We start from the raw sequence: 20,667 nt of genomic DNA, 5'->3' as shown, positions 1-20,667 counted from the left end.
TGTAGTGATAAAGGCTTCACATTTGGGAGTACAACAGCCCAATACTCACTATTAGTAGCACAGTACAAAAGGGAACATAATTTCTCAAAAACTTGTGCAAAGGTAACTGGGTGAAAATGCCAACAGAAAGAGGAAGGTGTGTAAAGAACATAGAGGGCAACCAGTCTGGGAAGCTTGTGTCCCTGTTTGCTAGTGCCATTCCTAAATCAATTGAATTACCCTTTGCCACCAAGGGATGTCGCTGAAATTGCAGCAAGTCACTATTACTGCCTTTCCAGCAGTAAACAGGTATGATGATGAATGTTACACCCAGTAAAGACTAGTTTCCTGTGGCTCTGTGGCCTGTTGTTAGACAGATACAGCATCCACAAACATGCAGGCTTTTTATCTCTGTGGGGTATTCACAGGGTCACCCCTACCTGATGTCTAGTAAAGGTTGTGCTAGTCCTGACACCACTTTCTCAGTCTCTTTCTGTATACAGCTGCTATTGAATACTTAGTGTAATAAAGATTCTGCCTTGGTTGAAATTGTTTAATTGTTTGAAAAGTTAAGTTATTCAGGGAGATGAACACATCATCTCTGTATGAGCATACATGTTTGAAAAGGATAGTATCTTTAACAGACCATTTGGAGAAAAGGCAGAACATTTGAGAACTAAGTCTTTTTTTGAGGCTAATAGCATATTTTTTAAAAATTGTTTTTACCCTCCAGCTCTTTTAGATGATTCAATAAAATATGCTTCCTCTCATTATAAGCTTTATATTTTGTAGCCTGAAAGCCTCATTCATGCATGCAGCAGCAGTAATTACATTCAGATTAGTGTCGGAAAATGAGTAACATGAACCCATTTTCTAGGACAAAAAGGAGTAAAAGTGTTTAGTGGTGAGTCTCCTTTGCACTGCTTACAGAGGCCTTCTTGGCATCTGGTTGCTCTGCTAACCAGTATGCGAAGCATTCCCTCTGTAGCCAAGAAAAAATACACCCCTTCAACAGGCACACTTTTTGCTCTGCCTCTCCATGCTGTGTCATTATGTTTGTTTGCTTTTTTCCTTGATCTTTTTCCTGCTGATGCTACACAAAATGTGTACCATTTTTGATGATTAAAGCTCATAGCTATTTATAATGACAGGTTATGTCAACACTGCCCTTCAGATTCCTTGACTGTGCAGTAGTAAGTTAGGAACATGTTTAGAATTAGACACATGCTCTGCTCACATGCAGCTGATTGTCTATTGCCTTCATATCCATTGACAACTCTGGCAGTAACTGTAATGTTGTTGTCCATATTGGCTTCTGCTGGTCTTATAAGATGCCTTTTACAACTTTTTCAATATATATCATGCCTTAAAGTATGAACAATATTTGGTATGAGTTCTTATTCTTCTAGGATAAAAGTCAGTGTCAGATTTCAGAAGAGAGTGACATTACCAACTGGAAAAGAGGGAACTAGAGAGTCCTGCTATCAGTGTCCTTCACAGCAGTTTCATTAGCCAAGTAACTTCTGCTCACTGATGGTGAAGCTCTTATGTTGATGAGTATGTTCTTAGACCCTATGACAACCTGAGAGTGAAAGAGGCTTATACTGGAATTGAAAGGCAAGGGGATCAAAGGGATGTTCTTCCCCAAAGCTGACCATTGAAAGATGGCACTACTGTTTTTCTTGTTGCTGTTTTTATACATTGCAGCTCAGCAAAATGCAGTTGTGTGGTGTGTCTGTTCATTTACACAGGTAATCTAGAGTGTATAGTCCTTCCTCTAGGCAGAGAAATGGCCAGGCTGTTTGTTAGTATACACAGAACACATGCTTATTCTTTACCTTCTCCAGTATTATTTGAAGGCTTAATTTGTGTTGATACATCTCTCAGACCCAGCCTGCAATGGTTAGAATAGATTCACTCCTTTCAAACACACACTTGTTAGTATGCAGTTGTGGTTGCAGGCTCAATTAATAAGGCTCAAAAAGCTTTGCCTACACAAAGGATAAGGGGGAATGTTACTAACAAAATAAGCTATTGCTAAATGTCCTTGACAAATGTGATAATTTTGTTTCTAAAGCATTTATTTTGCTTGAGGGGTTTCTACTTCTTCTGTCCTCTTCTATTATCATGAGCAATTTGAAGGAAAAGGAAGCAATGGCAAACAAGAATCAGTTCAGCCCCAGCTATGTCCTAGTATGAACTTGACCCTTATTGGCTTGTTTTACAACATTATGTCCAACTCCTACCTGAGTTAGCACACCCATAGAAGAAGTTGGAGAGTAGGCTCAGACATGTTGCAGCTTTCATACTAGGCTGATGGAATGGGCTCCATTTTTCTGAAGTCAGAGAAAAGTTATTTGTCTTCTTTGAAGGCAGAATTAGGCCAGCTCAGAATATGGCAAAAAGATTTTGCATTTTTAGGGAAGCCAGAGCTAAGACTCAGGCTGTCACTTGGGCAATGTCACTCAGATTTGCCTGGTGCTCTAAGCTCTCTGGAAGTATACTTTTGCATCTTTGGTCAGTTCCCAAATGTTGCTTTCTCGTTCCTGAAACAAACCATCATTTTAAATATACAAAGAAGTTAGTCATTTAGCTGAACTCTCAAGTATTTTAATGAACCATGACACTATCTAATATAACTGCATCATCAGTTCATTTTTCATGCAATTGTTCCTATATAGTGCTTATAAGATGTTTGAAAAATGCTCAGTGGACAAGGAAGGGTTGGGGATTTCTCTGAAGATGTATGGATGGATTTTTTGCAGTTTGCTAATATACCGAAATATACTGAAGCTATCAAATGAAATAGTACAGATCATCTAGTCCAATCTCCCTGTCAGAGCAGGATCACCTATACCATATCACACAGGAACATATCCAGGTGAGTTTTGAATATCTTCAGAGAGGGAGACTCCACAACCGCCCTGGACAGCCTGATCCAGTGCTCTGTCACCCTCACAGAGAAAAATTTTTGCCTCGTGTTTACATGGAACTTCCTGTGCCTCAACTTCCACCCTCTGCCCCTTGTCCTGTCATTGGGCATGACTGAGAAGAGCCTGACTCCATCCTCTTGGCACTCACCCTTTACATATTTATAAACATTAATGTGAGGTCTCCTCTTAGTCTCCTTTTCACCAAATTAAAGAGCCTGAGCTCCCTCAGTCTCTCCTCATAAGGAAGATGTTCCACTCCCTTAATCATTTTTGTGGCTCTGTGCTGGACCCTTTCAAGCAGTTCCCTGAGGTCCTTCTTGAACTGAGGGGCCTAGAACTGGACACAATATTCCAGATGCAGCCTCACCAGGGCAGGGTAGAGGGAGGAGAACCTCTCTTGACCTACTAACCACACTTCTAATCTACCCCAGAATGACATTGGCTTTCTTGACCACAAGAGCACATTGCTGACTCCTGGTCAACTTTCCATCCAGTAGGACCCTCAGGTCCTTTTTGCCTTCACTACTCTCCAACAGGTCAGGTTCCTTTGATGTGCACACAACATCTTGTAATACAGACAGAGGTGTGTTTGGACTCTCCAGGGGTTGTGTAGGGTATAGATGGGGTAGTACATGCTCCAGAATCATGTTGTTTATACAGAGCCCTCCTCCTCCAAAGGAAAGTTACATCAAGCTGCCAAGAGTGCCTTGACCTCCACTTCCCAGGCTAACCAAAGTGGTAGAGTTGGGAGGTCTCTAGCCTGAAGAAATGTCAGACTTGTGAGACCATATGGAAAAGCAAGCAAGAGGAAATGCTAGTGGTTAGTGTGGAAAAGAAGCTTTCTGGATGCAAAATCCCAGCTTCATACTTTGTTTACACTTAATCCACCTCTTCAGGAAGATGGTGATCTTTTGCAACAAGGCTGTACTTCTGCAGCTGTGTCAACCAAAACATAGTTCCGTACTTCACTTTTTAACCTGTAATTGAAAGTTGCCAATCAAAATATCCTGCCTAGTTTCATAGATACTTAAAAGCAGGAATTTAAGGACTAAATGTGAAATGGCTTCTCTAGGGAATGAAGTCATCCACCAGGGATGAAGTGTCTTGTTTCATTGGCTTAGAAGTGGAATGGAAAGCAAGCAGAAAAATCTTGACTGTGGCATTCCACTCAAGTCACCTGTCTGGCAAGGAACTGATCTTAAACCTTGCATCACTGTCTGGGCCCTTAGGGAGGATTAGGCTTCACAGTTTGGAAATGTGAGGTCAAAAGGATTAGTGCTGAGTTAATATAAACTTGAATTTGATACATAAATTCCCTTGGGGCAAAATACTGCAGCTTTGCTTAAATTAGTGTGTTTTAAAGGTTGTCTTAATTTGGGAGATGAGCATCAAAATCTACCTTTTGTCCAACTCTTATTTATCTTAAAAGCAGAGCTACAGGAAAGGAGCGAGGAAGGAACAACAGCAGGGCATTGATTTCTGAGTCAAACTCTACTGCTGTGAGTACAGCAAGCTCTAGCTAAAGTGTGTGCCTCCTCTGATGATAGACTTAGTGTACTCAGAACCCACCCAATTCAGATATGTCTTGTGCAAGGAGGACTGATGCCAACTTAAACTGATGAATTTTGTAGTATCACAGCACCATAAAGAAGGACAGGAAAATCCTGGAAAGCACACTTATTCTCAAGGAACTGATCAGATTTTTCTCAGCTTTTCCCAGTAAAGAAAGAAAAAAAAAAAAAAAAGGAAAGAACAGTTTGCAGTGTATGTGCTTTAAGTATATGGTTGCTTACATTTGGACTCTGGAAGCAGAGGCAAATGATGCTGTGCTTTTATAATTTCTGTTTCAATGAGATATTTCTATGATTCAGAAATAATTTTTATCCCAGAAAAATAATAGCTGAAATCTACCTCTGCACTGTTGCAGTATGGAAGATAGTTGATCAAAGCTGTGGGCTGCCTCTGGGTGTTTTTGTTCCTCACAAATGATACTTTGCAATCTATCTTTGGGAACTGATTGTCCTAAAGCGATCAGTCAGTTGGGCTAGATGATTGTTATAGGACCCTTCCAAGAGATCTGTTCTTTCCTATTCCTATTCCTATTCCTATTCCTATTCCTATTCCTATTCCTATTCCTATTCCTATTCCTATTCCTATTCCTATTCCTATTCCTATTCTAATTCTATTCTATTCTATTCTATTCTATTCTATTCTATTCTATTCTATTCTATTCTATTCTATTCTATTCTATTCTATTCTATTCTATTCTATTCTATTCTATTCCATTCCATTCCATTCCATTCCATCCTATTCCTATTCCTTTTCTATTTATTCTATTCTATAAACAGCAAGATGGAAGCCTGTGTAACTAAATAACATCCAGACACTTGCAGCACACAGAAACTGTTCCATGAGTATGAACCTCACTATGGCCTGGAAACTTCCAAACTGTGCAAGCTTCCCAAGTCTAGATTTAAATGTGTAGTGACTTTTCTGCTTTTCATTGTATATTTGGTGATTATTCGAGAGAGAGAGTTTGAGAGATTATTGTACTTCCTTTGCAAAGATGATAGGAAAAGAGATCAACTCTTTTTATTGCCACAATAATTGTAAAATCAATTGTAGTATGTATTAGTTCTATATCTTCAGCTTTCATATTCGTAAGACAGAGCAACACTGCAAAGTTAGTACAGCAAGCATTCATCAACGCAAACTTTCCTTCTCATGGCAGTTTATTTCCTGGAAAGAAGAAGGGGAAAACAAACAACCCACATGTTCGAGAAAAGCTGGAGAAAGGATCACCCACAATTTCTACAGATGTATCAGACCTTCTTGTCTTTTTTTTTTTTTCCTTTTTTTTCCTTTTTTTTTACCCCCTTCATCATAGCAAATCTTTCAGTGATATTTTCCTCTTTCTTTTCAACCTGATATTTTTCTCAGTTCTGTGTGTTGCTCTGTCCTGCTGTTCCTGTCTACTGTACATATGTTTGGATGCGGAATTTGGAGAGGTATAACTTCAGCTTTGCCAACTGCCAAAGGTGGAAGACAATGACTCAAAATACCACACCAGCAAAAATGTTTTATGGATGTGAGCCACAGATTCAGGTGGTTGGAGTTGGCAGTGGTCAAAAATGGAGTCTAGGTAGCTGCTTATGCTTGCCTTTGCCTTTGTCATTGTCCTCTCTTTGTAGACTAATGTCAGGAGGATTTTGGCCTATGGTGCAATTGTGTTGAGGCACTGCTGACTTGAGTCACGCAGTCAATCCCCAGGCTATGTTGTAGCTTTCTCCTTAGGCACAAGAACACTCAGAATTTGGAAGAAACATTTGGTCTTGTCCTGAGGCGTTTTGGTCTACTAACAGAATGTGCTGGAACACTGAAACAGTGACAGCACCAGGAAACTCCCAAGAGAAGGTGCATTTATGAGGTCCTTTGGCCTCATAAATGACTCACACTTCTACATGTATGCTGTAGGTGCCAAACAGGCCACATGAACTATTGGATTTCTCAGCACTTCTGCCACACTGACAGTATAAAATAGATAATGTGGTGAGAGAGGAACTAGAGAGAGTGAAGACTGAGAATTAAAATTACAAGACCCCAGTTTAGATGCAGTGCTCCAAGGCTATTGATTCAGAGAGCAACAAGCAGTGGAAGAAACCTGTGGGTAGCTCTCCTATCTTCAGTCTGAAGAAATTGCACTTACAAAGACTCTATGGGATAAAAAATAGATTTGTGCAATGTTTGGGTGGAGCATTGTTTTAAAATCCCATTTTTACATTGAGGTGTAAAGCTTTATGCTTAAAGCTCTGCAAGATCACTGTCTATCTCCTCCTATGTTTACCACACAGGATGTCTATCTGCATGACTTTTCCTTTTCTGCAGTGTTCCCTCAGCTATGCTGAACCTTCTATCTGAGGTAATTATATGTTGTCTCAACTCTGAGAAGAGGCAGGTACTCTGTAGCTTCCATCTCTGCCTGTTTTGTCTGTGGCATTCCCTGAATCAATACCTCTGCCTTCTATTTAAAACCCTGTGCTTCTTTCATGAGTTTGTACATTTCAAAAATTACCTCAAATGTTGCTTTTACCTCCCCACCTTTGAGGAAGCAGATGGTGTGCTCTGTGGGCTCAGCAGAGTCCATGTACAGCTGAACCCATCTGGCACTGGAGAATGCTATCCTGTGTTGTTTACCCAGGGCAGTTAGCAAGCAGACTTTCTTGGGGGTATCACCATCAAATGTTTCCTCTCTTTATTAATTTTCTTTATGCAACCAATTTATTCAAACTCTATCCAATTAGTGCAGCAAAGTGTAAATGATGCTCAAAACAAATTCTCTGACCAGTGATGTGTAGAAAAGAAGCGTGCCCTGATGTGTTGCAATAGGGCCCAGAGTGGCACATAAATACAAAAGGAACCATCCTAGAATGTCATTTCACAAAGGTTTTTCTCAGTGTTCTGAATTTGAAACACTGCCTTAGCATGCTTCATGCTGCTCCCTGCTGGACTTCAAATTATTACCTTCAATATTTAGCCACAGCTAGTGGTTCTCTTAGCCTGTAGCCACCAGGCAGAAGTAAAATACATAATCTACCTGTGCTAGTGTCTGCACAGGAGACTCTATTTTGTGCTTCTCATTACCAGTGCACTCCCAGGAAGTAAAAAGGGTTTTTCATCACTACAGATAATCAGGTTACACTAACTTCACTTGGTGAAATAGACAAGGAGTGCACCCCTGTGGTTTTTGAAAGGGAAAGTCCTAGTTCTGCTGAGCAGAACCAAACACTTTCTCCCTTGAAAATGTGTGGTTTATGTTTAGGGAACAAAAAATATCCTGACTGTAATCCAGAAATCAATGGCACAACACAAGGGACCTTTGGTAAAATATTGTAGCTGGACTTTACTCTGTGTAGGAACCAGGTTGGATACCAGGAAAAACCTTCTTCCCCAGAAGGGTTGTCAAGCCCTGGATAGACTGTCCAGGGAAGTGGTGGAATCACCATCCCTGGAGAGGTTCAAAAGATGTGTAGATGTGGTGCTGAGGCACATGGTTTGGTGATGGTTTGGCAGTGCTGGGTTAGCAGTTGGACTTGATGATCTTAAATATTTCTTCCAATCTAAACAATTCTATGATTCTATTGAAGAGCTCATTTGAAGACATGCTAACAGTAGGGGAGAACACTCCTTTCAGAATGCTTTTTTAAGTAAAGAAAATGGGAATTCATCAATTAATTCTGGATTTCCACATGTCTCTTTTCAAATTGTTCTGGGAAGAGCCCAAACAGGGTTTTATCATCTTCCTTCCCAGCAGCAATTGAGTGGCCTCTTTAGCCCTTCAGCTTTGAATCCAATTGCTCATTGTTCACACACCCCTGAGACTGACAACAGTGTAAGAACTAGTTATCTCCTAAAACTTTAACAGATTTTTATTTTACACAAGTTGTTCAACAATGCAAAGGGCAGGGAAATTTTACAAGTTTGTGTAAATTTGCTGAAGTTTGTTGCTTTGTTTTTATTTACTTTCCTCTCTTTTCCCACTCTTTAACAGTTATTTAGTGTAAATGATTGCAGGGACATCTCTCTTTCTACTTCAGTGTTTGAATTTTTGTGGGTCTCTTCTTTTAGGAATATGTCAAAGATAGGAAAACGTTGCAAATGTAAATCAGTGCTTTTATACACTGGAAAATGAGCAATGTTTACATAGAAAAGAAACCACAGGAGCCTGTATTGTTCACTTATAGTCAGCTGAAGTTGAGGAATACCATACAAAACTCAATATTTTCAATGTATTTTCAGAGCATTGGCTATGACTAGATCTGTGTAAATCCTAAATCAAAACAATGTTGCAAATCAGCTATTTCCCCTCCGCTCCCTTGCTTCAGTTTTAATCCATGAAGGTGAATTTTGTAGGCAATTTTTCTAACAGCAGAACTTCTGTTGACATTTCATGATTTTTTTTCTTCCTCTCTGCTTGTCAATGGCCACTTTTGAGGCAGCTTTTCAGAACAAATTTCTAAATATGGAGGAAAATTATCTTCTGTTCCTTCTTTTTTCTTTCTTCAAATGGTTGAATCTGACATGTATGTTGAGATGGGACTGACTACACTACACTCTCACTGAGCCTTTTGGCATTACAAATATGGTACTTGGGAAGCCAGGTTCCTTCTGTGTTGGAGCTGAGGCTCTCTAGATTCTGTGTTGTCCAATAATAGCAGAGAGGTTATACTGCTGTAATTTCCTCAGGGGAGGTTCAGTCATGTACATTGGCCATTTATTATCCTGCAATGTGTGTGAACTTAATATTTTAGAAAACTCTGACATATTTTGAAACTGGCTGACCACTTCCTTTGTCTCTAGAGATGCACAGTTAGAATCAGCTTCATTCTTCTAAGCAACTATGTTAAAAAGATATCATTTAGACTAAAACTAATCATGGGGTTTTTTTGCTTTATTGTTATTCTTCTCTTGAATGGCCTTTGATTATCATGTGAATTCACTAGTTAGTCAGAACTGCTGTCTCAAGGGGAAATCAAACAAGAAAGAGTGATTATTTTGGATCCTTTTAGATCAAATTAATTTGATAGAATATTACTCTACTGTCAAGATTAAAGATTTTTGAGAGATGAGTGAAGTCTGCTGAGAAACACCAGAAGTTTCATACCCCAAACCCACAAAGTCTTCCCATTCTGGTCAGAGAACAGCATCTTCTACTGACAGTATTGCTACAGTCTAGAACTCAGCTTGTGTGAACTCATGGTTACAAAAATACTTGTGTAGAATGAAAGCCATGTGCTAAGGATGTGCATTTCCCCTCCACTTGCCATTTCAACTTCAAAATGCATTTTTTAAGTCCTTAAAACTTAGCTTTCACTTTTTCTAAAGTTCTTTTCTTGGCATCTTAGAATAATTCTTCACTTGCAGTGATTCACATCAATATTGCTGCATTTAACCAGTGCTTGACTGAACTGTTTCATCCTCACTGAGGTTAGTTGTGGCTTAAGTGCGCTGACTTGAGGTGTATATGAGTTGGTGTGCTTAGCATGTGGTGTGGCAGGGGATGATGGATTGATGACTACTGGTAGCATAAATAGAACAAAACTGGAAGAAGGCAGACTGGATATGCCTTTGGAAGTTTTGGTCTGTTAGGTGAAGATTAAAATGATCTCTGATAGTTCAGTAACTTGCACAAGTTTCTTATTCACTGTAATGCTCAGCATAATTATTTTTTAAGAGCTGCCTGTCCCAGTACACATCCCTTCCATTTCCCTTCCCTTTCCTCAGGAGCTATCACACTGTTGACATTTGACACTGCATTTGTGAAGCTGTTCCTCTTCATTACTGGACAGAAGGTGCTCAAAAGCTTTTTAGGTAGAGTGCACTTCTTAACATCCTTGTTATGGCCATCTAAGTGCTATGTTGTCTAAGGAAGTGGATGGCAAAACAAAACATCTTTGGATAGCTTCAGTGTCTGTCCCATTCTGCATTATTAATGTTGTTGTAGTGGAAGTGTTATTGACACAATAATGCAGAAATAGTCTTCAGAAAGGTCAGGCAAAGCAAATCACTGAGATGCTGCTGCTGAAATTTTGACTAGTCATGGTGGGGCTGAAACTGGGAGTGAGGGAGGAAAATAGGAAGGCAATGGAAGGCTAGGCAGACAAAAGACAGTCTGTGACAAGGCTTCAAGCTAGTCCATGCTTATGATGGCTAGTTAGCAATATCTGAGGAATGAAAATTTACCAAGAAAAATATGGTAATATCTATCTGCAAAAGCATAATTTGAGATCTAATACTTCAGTCAAAGCCTGAGGCAGGAGGGTATTTGGGTATTGCAGTGATGAGTACAGCTGAGGTGTTCAGTGCCTCTGCAGCAGGAAAGCAAAGCTAACTGGTCTGCAGGCACCTGCAACAGGATGACACTTCTGCATGGTATGTGGAATCCAACAGTACATTGAGGGAGTGGGAGCGGAGACATATGCCCTTGTCAACATGAAAATAATGTGCACAAGGAGCTTATTTTCATAAATGATCTTTACAAGTTTCCTGTTGTTCTTTGTTGCCTTTTTCTCACTATCACTGTTGAGAGACAATTTTAGTGCTGTTCCTCTTTACTAATCTTGGATTCATTCAAACAGGTGTTTTGGAGGTGCTTTCTGTGTGTTCCATTGAGTGTGTGCAATAAATCTGAGGGGATTATTTTTTTTCTTCTCACATGAATAGCCATGAATTAAAATTGCTTCTTAAAAATTGAACATTTTGTCAGCTGCACACAATTTCTTTTCATAATTTTTAGTGCAAACTTTTACATTGTTTTATTTTTATCTGCTAATCTGTTTCATAGTACAATGCACAAGCCATCAGTTTCTTTTCCCTTAAGAGGTTATTTCCCAATCATGTTCTCCAAATTGCACTTTTGACTAAGTACGTATTTCAAGGAATCTTGAGGGTTTTCCATAACGTTTGCAACTGGTAGTTTGTGCCAGCTAGAGCAGACATTTTCACTCCTTTTCATGGCTTGGTAAAGGTGAGGTGAGCCACTGCAGTTAAAAAAAGGAGGTAAGATTCCACCATGCAAAAGTATGTAACATATTCTTTTGATGCATGCATAGCCTTTTTGAGTTCATTTTGAAATAGGAGAGAAGAAGTGGTCTAGGAGAAAAGAACATTGCTCAGAAATTTGCTTTCACCAGAGCTTATTTTAACCACCAGAGCTTATTTTAACCATCAGGGCTGCAGTGGCTAGGTTGTGGATTTGGGCTAAATTCAGATCCTGAAGGTATTAGCAAGTGTATAGGTTTGAAAAGCTGGTAGTGGTTAGCCACAGTACACCTGGATTAATTAGCCAAGCTGGTACTTAAAGTAGCTAAGGAAGCAAACTGCAGTGCAGAGTCCAAATTACCAGGGTGTCAATAAATACCATGTGGAGAACTATCCTGAGCCACTTAACATTATAAAAACATGTATTTGGGACCCTTTCTGAAAGAGTTTTTGTTACAATCTGTGGCTTGGCAACCTCCAGCTTTCATTTTGTAATTGCCTTTTCTTGCCATTTCTCTGCAAAGATTATAGTTCTCCTAATAGTGCCCAGGTTGTTAAAAATTCCTGGCATGGCAAATATTTAGCTCAACACCTTCATCGTGTGCAGCTCAAAGTTGGCAATGGCCTTACTCTTCCAGCCTTTAGCAAAAGGCAAGGGAGTGTTTACTAGGGACTTTGGGAACGTTTCCCTTAAAATGAAGATAATTAAGGGCAGCACAAATGGACTTGTTTTATAGAAGTATAGACTGGCCAACTTGCAGCCACCAAGAGGGAAATGATTTTGCAGTTTAATGCAAACTTTGTGGGCTTTTGGAGAACAACAGCTTGTTTTCAACAATATATGTTGAAAGGGTAAATTGTATAATGAAAAAAGGTACATTAAGTATCTGAGTTAAATGTGCACCTACTAGTACAACCAGAGAAGTGTGGTGAACTCCTGAACTTTTAGAGTCCCTCAAAAAGTGCACAGCAGAGCTTTAATATGGTGAGAAGTAAATTTTCAGTACTGACTCATCTAACATTTTTCATTTTTAGACCAGCAAATCAACTGTGTAAATAATATCAATCGATTAGCTCTGTAGTATTCCTGGTAAGTGTGTTGTCCAGAATGTTTGGCAGGAGTTTGCCAAACTAAAACCAAGCAAAGAGCATTGAGGGCATATGGAAATTTGTCATTGATCTGTGCCTGACTCTTGCCATAGCTGATGGGATATAAGTGAGATGTAGTCTTTGTCCAGGTCTTGGGAAGTTCTGGTGGCTGAAAGGAAACAGCCTGGGAACCACTTCTGCTTCCTGAACTTCACACTGTGTGGACTCTGATCTGCACTTGCCTAACTGCCCTGTGGGTTCCTAAAAGCTGCTCTGGAACGTAATTGGTTTTAGGAAGTGGAAGGAATGAGATAATTGTAGACTTTCTGCCCATGGATAGTTTAATGGCACTAAATGGGGAGAAACTAAGGTTGCAACAAAATATCTTGAAAAATTTCCTTGAACTTCTTCCTGGTCTCTGCAGTGAGCATTAAGTAAAGAGTATGCATTGAGCTCTGACATTCAGATCTGCACAAAGCAATCTGCTACCATCATTTGGCAGAATGACCTTGTTCAAGGACCTAGAAATGTGATAATTGTGGTTTGAAAGAAAAAGAGTCTGTCTGTACAAAACAAAGGGGAATGCGTCATTGGATGCATCAACACTAAACTGATATTTTGTGTTACTTGCCTCAAACACAAATTTAGATGGCTCATTTCAGGTACCTGTTTTTAAAGAGGCAAAACAGGAATTGTTAGATCTGTGGCTGACATGTTATAATTGAGGTAGGCTTTTTTTAAACAAAAGGCATCGGTGATTTGGAAAGGCTGAATTCCAGAAGACTTCATTTGCTGTTTTGAATCTCATTTTCAACATACTCAATGATCCTGCAGTTTCCCCAAACATCTAATCCATGCTAGCATCCCAAAGAGTAGTCCACCAAAAGGAAAGCTTACTTCAGGAAACACCACTTAGAAGATGGCTAGTTGTGAAAACAGACTTTAGAAGCCTTTCTTTCTCTCCCATATCCGAAATTTACCCTCATTGTGCTCTGAATGTATTCAGTGGAATCATCTCACCTCATCTCCACTGTCTGAAACCACAGTGACTGCCTAAGCTCATCTTTTAGCTCATTTCTGTCAGTGGGGTAAAGAGGAGACAGCATTAAGACAGTGCAAAATTCTCTGAGGAAAGGCAGCTCTTGAAAGTGGTTTATCCTAAGTTATCTGTCTCTAGTGGCTTCCATGTGCATCTGTGTGACTGATATCTATACAAGATTAGTGCTCAGTGAGGTGGCTTGAATGAAAAAAGACCTATGACCAAGACTTCTAATGCCCTCAATGCCAAAGACTCTGAAAACAAAAATATGCTCACAGTAAGATTTTTTACTGCTTTTATTTTCTGGCTCAGTTCCCAGAGTTCAGAGAATGCTGGGAGGTGTTTGAATATGAGAGCACAGCCTTTAGAAGTTTTCAGGAGCAGGTGGTAGAAACAAGGGTAGTTCAAAGGACTTGGTGCTGAGGAATTCTCAGGCTGTTGTTTTATTGAACATCCTCCAATAAACCAACGTTTGCTAATGTTTTGGGCACAGGTCTTCCCTTCCTGTAACAGGTATGAAGGAATTTATGACTGTGGAGTAGAAATCTAAACTACATGTGATTTAACTTATAGTTGGTTAATTACTTGATTTAAGGCTTGAAAGAAGCCAGGCACCATCCTTCTAAGGCCACTGAATTTACCATTGCTGCATTTTCATGCTTTTAACTAATAAAAGAAAAATTATTATGAATAAGATTATTTCAGGAAACATTAAGAAGGCAAACAATTACTTGGGAAACTGCTTGTAATTTCTTCTGATGAAAAATGCCACTGTAGCAGTGCTCTATAGCAGTATAGCAGTGATTCCTCCTTCAAAATGCTTTTTTTTTTTTTTTTTTTTTTTTATTATTTTTCTTTTGTCTCTGGGTGTTGTCACTTGCATTTTTCTATACAAAAGCAGTGACAGAAAATAACTACCCAGCCTAGTACAAATCCCTTGGGTCACAGGCTAATAGTTACTCTATTTTCAGTTCTGTTTCGAGGATTACTGCTGGAGCTGGCTTTGTAGGTTGTGTATTTTCCTCAGGTTGAGTATTTTCGCATATGCTGTATATGCAGAGCCTTAGACTAAGATGTGGCAGACTGTGGAATGAATCATACCTGCTGACTGCTGTGAAAAGACATGATGAGCTCCTGGATTACTTTCTGTGCATGCTATACCTCTCCTACCAACCCACTATTGTAATGGAGCATCCAAGGGTCTGCTGTGCAAACTATGAAGGCAGCTGTCCACCCAGCTGACTGAAACTCCTGCACACATGCATTTTGCTGCATAACCACATGCAGTGTGCTCTGGGTACTTTTGGATGTTAAGTGTCCTGTGCATTTTTGCTTTGCAGTTTCTTTACACTATAGCAGGCAGATGGGTGCTGTCATGAAGCATCTGAATGACCTTCTAAGCACTCGCTGCTTAGCTGGTCCCCATGTGCTCTTTCAGTCTGCTACATCCCTGGAATATCAGATGTATGGAGTTTGTACCTTATAGTGGGGTAGCAGATGCACACCTATTTCTGTGTAGCAGTTCTTGAACAGAAATATAGTTCACTGCACAGTGAATGTCTATTTCTCACACTTATGTGTTTTCTACCAGTAATTTCGGTGGTTTTCCAGAGGAGGGTAAGGAATGTGCTGTACATCAGGAGGCAGGAGTTTGTCTTTCAGATCAGCAGATGTTTGTCTTTCCAGCCTGTAGGAGTAACCCTTGGTATTTTTCCATGTGTAAACTGTAGCTGGCATTTATGCAATCAGGTCTACTTCTGATTATTATTTCATTGTTTTCTAAAGCTTGTGGTTGGTTTTTACTCATTTACTTTGATTTTATTTTAAAAGCAATTTGAGCTGGCTATCCAAAGAATGCTATCACAAATTAGTTGTCTTTGAAATCATTCTCTCGGATTTTCATTACATAAGAGCAATTTGACTAACAAAAGCCACATAAACACAGACTGAGAGCAGAAGGTGCCTCTTGTTCATGCCTGCAGAGTCAGAATGACAAGGATTTGCTGAAACTGAAAGCATTCTTCACTAGTGTCTAATTGTAATGACATCCTTTTTGTCTGTGGAAAACTCACGAAGGACCTTATTGTAACTGGGATTAGTCTCATTTTGTGCCAGTTTTGCCTCACAGACTCTATAATGAAGACACCATGAATAGTGTCCCATACTAAAGTTAGTCTTACAATATTTTGGGGAAAATTTTGTATATCTAAGCATTATTCATGTCCAGATTATTAGAAATGGTTTCCAGTATGCATGTAGCAGCTTGCATTTTTATCCAATATACAATTCCAACAGGTATCTCCACTTGCATTGAAATTAGTGACATTTGAGACTGTAAAAAATAACTGAACAGCACAAAGTTGCTTCATGAGAATAGGGAAAGGCTGTGAAAGCAAACCTGATTTCTCATGGAATGTATTGCACAACGGTCTTCAGAGGGAGCTCCCAAAGTATTCACACATGGAGTTTAGTGTCAGAATTGCACAGAATGCCTGCTTCAGGAATCTTTCCAAACTTGGAAACTTGAGGAACAGCAAGAACAGATTCTCTCCTGGGCTATGAGAGCAGCGTTGAGGATATGGAACCTGGTGTTTTACTGCTGCATACTGCATACCTCCATTTCTGTCAGGCATCCATAAAATGTGTTTCTCTGTACAAAGCATTTTTGTACCATATGTTCTTGATGCATCCATCAAACTCTCACAAAGAAGTTGAGAATGGACATTCTAGTGTATAGCTGTAGCTGTGGAATGATTTACTGTTATGAAAAGTTTTTCTCTATTTGTGTGTATGAACTATATAGATCTTAGAAAGGAGGTTAGAATGACACACCAGCAGGAAGCCATCAACTCCTTTTATCTAGCTGTACCACTTTTTAGCAAGGATGGGAGAAGTTCTAAAGTTGCTCCACCCTCTGAAAGTTTTTAGAACACTTTCATATTTTGCAGAAGGATAATCCAAAGCCTTTGGTGCTGTGGACCACACCTACCTTCCATTCCTCCTCAGATGAGAGACAGAAAACTTCAAATGATTTCTTCCAACCCATATCTGCATCAAACTTCTGAACTCACAACCCAGACAAACAATCCACTCAAGGATCTTTGGTCTAGGGTCCTTTCTCCTAGTGCCAGTCATTTCAGCCTAGGGTTCCCCCTTTTGCTGAGGGCCTTTGCTATGTGGGCAGGGCCCAGTTTTAATAAGAAATTCCACTGCAGGCTTTCTTAATAATTGTATCAGTCATAGCAGAGGCTCATGAATAGCTTTTATTCACAAAGAATTAGTGACAATTAATGAAAAAACATTGGCTCAAGAGAGTACTTAACCAGCTCTAGCAGTGGTGTGTTCAATGGCTCATCCTCTTTTCCCAGCTATAAAAAAAGTCTTTGCTTTCTACAAACCTCACCTGTCAGGTAGAAGGATGCAATGAAATAACAATTAATATGTTGAAATAACATTAATCAGCTTCAGCTGTCAATATCAAACTGTTTAGCTGTTAATATCAAGAATAAAACAGTGATAAATATTCCATTCTTGGTAATCTGTAATTGTAGTAGGATATTTAGTGTTATTTAAAAAATTAAATAATTAATGTGCTTCCAAAGTAGTTTTTTTTCCTCAGACAGCCCAATGCTATGAGAACAATTCTCAGAGAACAGATTGAGTTATACTGTTGAAGATGTGTGGTGACTCACAGTCATAAAGCTTTGAAAATGGACATGGAGACTAGCCATGCAGCCTTGCAGACTTTACAGTGATGGAAGGAACTTGCCCCAAGTATTCAGACAATACATGTGCTTTGCATGTTAATTGAAGCTGACTGATATCCAGACTGCAGTGGTGTTAATCTTCTCTGCAGTCATATGTAATGTTTTTTTGTTTTGTTTTTTTTTTTTTTAAATCAACTGCATAAAAGTAAGCCCTCTAGCTAAGGAGATAAATATTTGTACACAGACACTGTTTTATTTATAACAGAGAGGAGAATGCTTGGAGCAGTGAGAAATGTTACGTTTCAAGAACATGCTGAAAAGAGCTTCACTTTTTCCTGCTCTTTAGTTTGGATCTAGAGAGGCTTTTGGTCTTTGAGCTGTGTCACTTCCATGGATTGAGTTTTGTTGCCCAGTTTCTAGTGATTTGCTTTCTATATGATAGGTAGTATTTTAGGGGAACATTAAGACAAGCAGGAGCAGGGCAGTGGAATAGCTCATGCTTTAGATAACCTCACCTTCACTGAGGACACAACGCATCTGCGCTACACAAATGTATTGCTCTGCTGGATTATTTGCACATACTCTCAGGGGTTTTTATACTGGGTGCATACTGATATTTTCCTTGGAAGGAGGCTGTCTTCTGAAATTGGTCCTTTTCCATGATTTAACACCTACTTGAGCTCCTTGTGGGGTCAGAGGAAGTTAAAATGCACAGCGTTGCTCAGGGCCAGGCTTTTTCTTTGGGCAGTTAAGGGATTACTCTGAGGACTGAAATGTGAAATAACTCAGCAGAACAAAGACTCTCAGACTTTTTCTGTAGTATTTGGCATATGTTCACAGAGAATTTGCAAACTGAAGGAATAGCTTCCCTTAGAAATCTCATTAAGAAAGGCATTAGCTGTATCTTAATATAATTAAACAACTAGATTTAGAGCTAATGTTGTGTGACTAACCAGTTCTTTGTAACTGCTGTACTGATTACCGTAATCTGAGAAACTTCTGGCTGACCTACAGCTTGGCTCACTTGTGCCATGTGGTATGGTCTTAAAACAGCTTAATATTAGAGATGGTTAACACCTCCCTTCTGGCCTGGAAGCTCCTGGAGGCACAGGAATTGGGCTTCAGTGGAAATATATCTGGTAGATCTGTGCAAATTTTTAGTTATGAACTTGAAAGGAAAAGCAGAGGGGAAAAATCAATGAAAATGTCGGTTTTGATCAGTCTATAATGAAGTGCTTTTTGGATAGAATGATATATGCTTTGGTTCAAAAAAAGCAAAGTAAATGCTGAGCTGAGTTCCTTAAATTGATTATGATAATTATTTCAGAAAGTTTCTTTTAGTCATTAGCCTGACAGACCTTGCATTTTCCTGTGAAGCAGTACATGTGCCTGAAGCCCACTTGCTGTGATCCCTGGTCTGTGGGGGGAAGGTAGGAAGCCAGCATCTTGCCCTTGGTTTCAGCTGTTTTCATACCAGCTCCTAAAACTAAAATGTGTTAAATGTTTGTGGTAATGCTTTGATTTCAGTCAAAATGGTTTGATAAATGGGACTGAATTCTGGAATTACTTCAGCACCCTGAAAAAAAATTTTTCATCTAATACATTTGCCTAGATACCCTTCAGGTGGAGAGCCTGGCCCTAACTTCATGGCTGCATTTAGAACTATTTAAAAAAAAAACAAAGATACATGGAATGCATGAGAGAGAAACTATCACTTGGCTCTTATTTAGCAAAGGTAGCTGGTAGCAGCTGCTGTGACTCAATGAATCAGAAGTAGTTGTAGATGGCTGGGAAGACAAAGACAATGTAATTTTTTTTTCACGTGAAGAGTGGCTGGTCTTGTGACAAGGTTTTATGATAACAACTGTACCTCTGCTTTTCCAAATGATGGATGCACACAATACTCTGTCTAATCCTCTGTGATGATGAATGCTGGTGCCATGAAGCAACCATTGCTCGCTGTGCTATTATTGAACATGAATTTTGAATGACTTGTGGCATAGAGCTGCCGGGCACTGAAATCAATGGAATAAAAGCCAGCAAGAGCCAAAGATAATGTTCCTCCTGCAATATTAACTCCTGTGTAGAAATAATGTTTCTGGTAACTAGTTAAGGGGTCACATCTCTGGACTACTCATACATGGGATGAAGGAAGGAGGAGGCATAGGAACCAGTGAAAGTTCTCTGCTCCTGCACTGGCAAGAAAAGCTGGCAATGGGTGGGAGGGACCAGTGATTTGGCTCTAGAGAGGAGGTGAATTAATCTTCCACATGTACTGCCTGAGTATGTAATCAACCTGGAAAGTGAGGGGTCACCTTTCCTAGTTCTGCTGGTACAGTTACACAGAAGAGGGAGCACTGAATCATCCAAGAGTTTTCACCTGACAATCATATATGCTAGGTCTCATGCTGGAACCAGTTTTGAACTGACACTCACTCTCAAACCAATTTTGCTTTGTACTAATCAGATTTCTGTTCTTCTTTTCTCTAGATTGCGGTCTTTGGTAAAGCAGTTAGAAAGAGGGGAAGCTTCAGTTGTAGACCTGAAGAAGAATTTGGAATATGCTGCAACTGTTCTTGAGTCAGTATACATTGATGAAACCAGGTGAGTTAACAACAGACATCAATGCTCTTCTTAATAGCTGGCACTAATGACAGGAAATTGTAATTTGCATGTCAGTTGGGAAAGTTGTTTTAGCCAAGATTTATTACTCATAGACAGTATATTTTTAATCATTAAAATATTGTATTCTGTGTAGAGCAGATCTTCTATTCTTTGTCTAAAAGCTTCTTTAAGTTTCCTGGGGCAAGGGAGGAGATCAAAAGCAATCATAAATTCAATATATATTCTCTTGGAGAAATTTTTTCCTAACTGTGTCCCACTTCTTCTTGAAGTTTCTAAATTCCTGCTCCTCTATTCCTTTTGAGTACTGCTAAATCTTTTCATTTGTAACAAACCTTTGAAATTAAAATTTTACTCCAAGTCATGACAGAGGTAGACTGGTAAGATGTTGCAGAGGAATTCCATTTCTCCAGTACTAAATGAACTTGCAGAATCACCTCATTTGACCAAAATGGAAAGGAGAGGACCATATGATAGTAACTGGGAAGTTCAACATGACTGTAAATGAGCTCTGAGGGGCAGAAAGGTCAGAGATATTGACAAGCTGAAGATAAGTGGATGATTACATAGTTGTGCTTCAGAAGGCTGATACTTCTCTTTTGTCAGCCTAGTAGTGAGTTTCACAATCTGACATTTAACTACTCAAGATAACAAACCCTCCCTTGAAGACTTTTTCAGTTGTGTTCTATTAGGGCTGACCAAAGATTTTTTTACAAGTGCTTGAATTAAAGTATATGTGAGTTTCTTTTTTGTTAACAGT

At 39.4% G+C, this 20,667-nt stretch overlaps 1 protein-coding gene across 1 annotated transcript in view; it reads left to right on the top strand.

The window, feature by feature from the left end:
• Nucleotides 1-20,667, top strand: part of PDE1C (phosphodiesterase 1C) — a 277,040-nt gene that overhangs the window by 189,900 nt on the left and 66,473 nt on the right. The window contains exon 4 of the mRNA XM_054384765.1: nucleotides 19,776-19,889. Within this exon, the coding sequence (XP_054240740.1) occupies nucleotides 19,776-19,889 (114 nt within the window). The remainder of the gene's footprint in view (nucleotides 1-19,775; nucleotides 19,890-20,667) is intronic.

This window comes from Indicator indicator, chromosome 11 (assembly GCF_027791375.1).
Source record: "Indicator indicator isolate 239-I01 chromosome 11, UM_Iind_1.1, whole genome shotgun sequence".
Classification (NCBI taxonomy): Eukaryota; Metazoa; Chordata; class Aves; order Piciformes; family Indicatoridae; genus Indicator; species Indicator indicator.
This window is presented reverse-complemented; position numbering and strand designations above follow the sequence as displayed.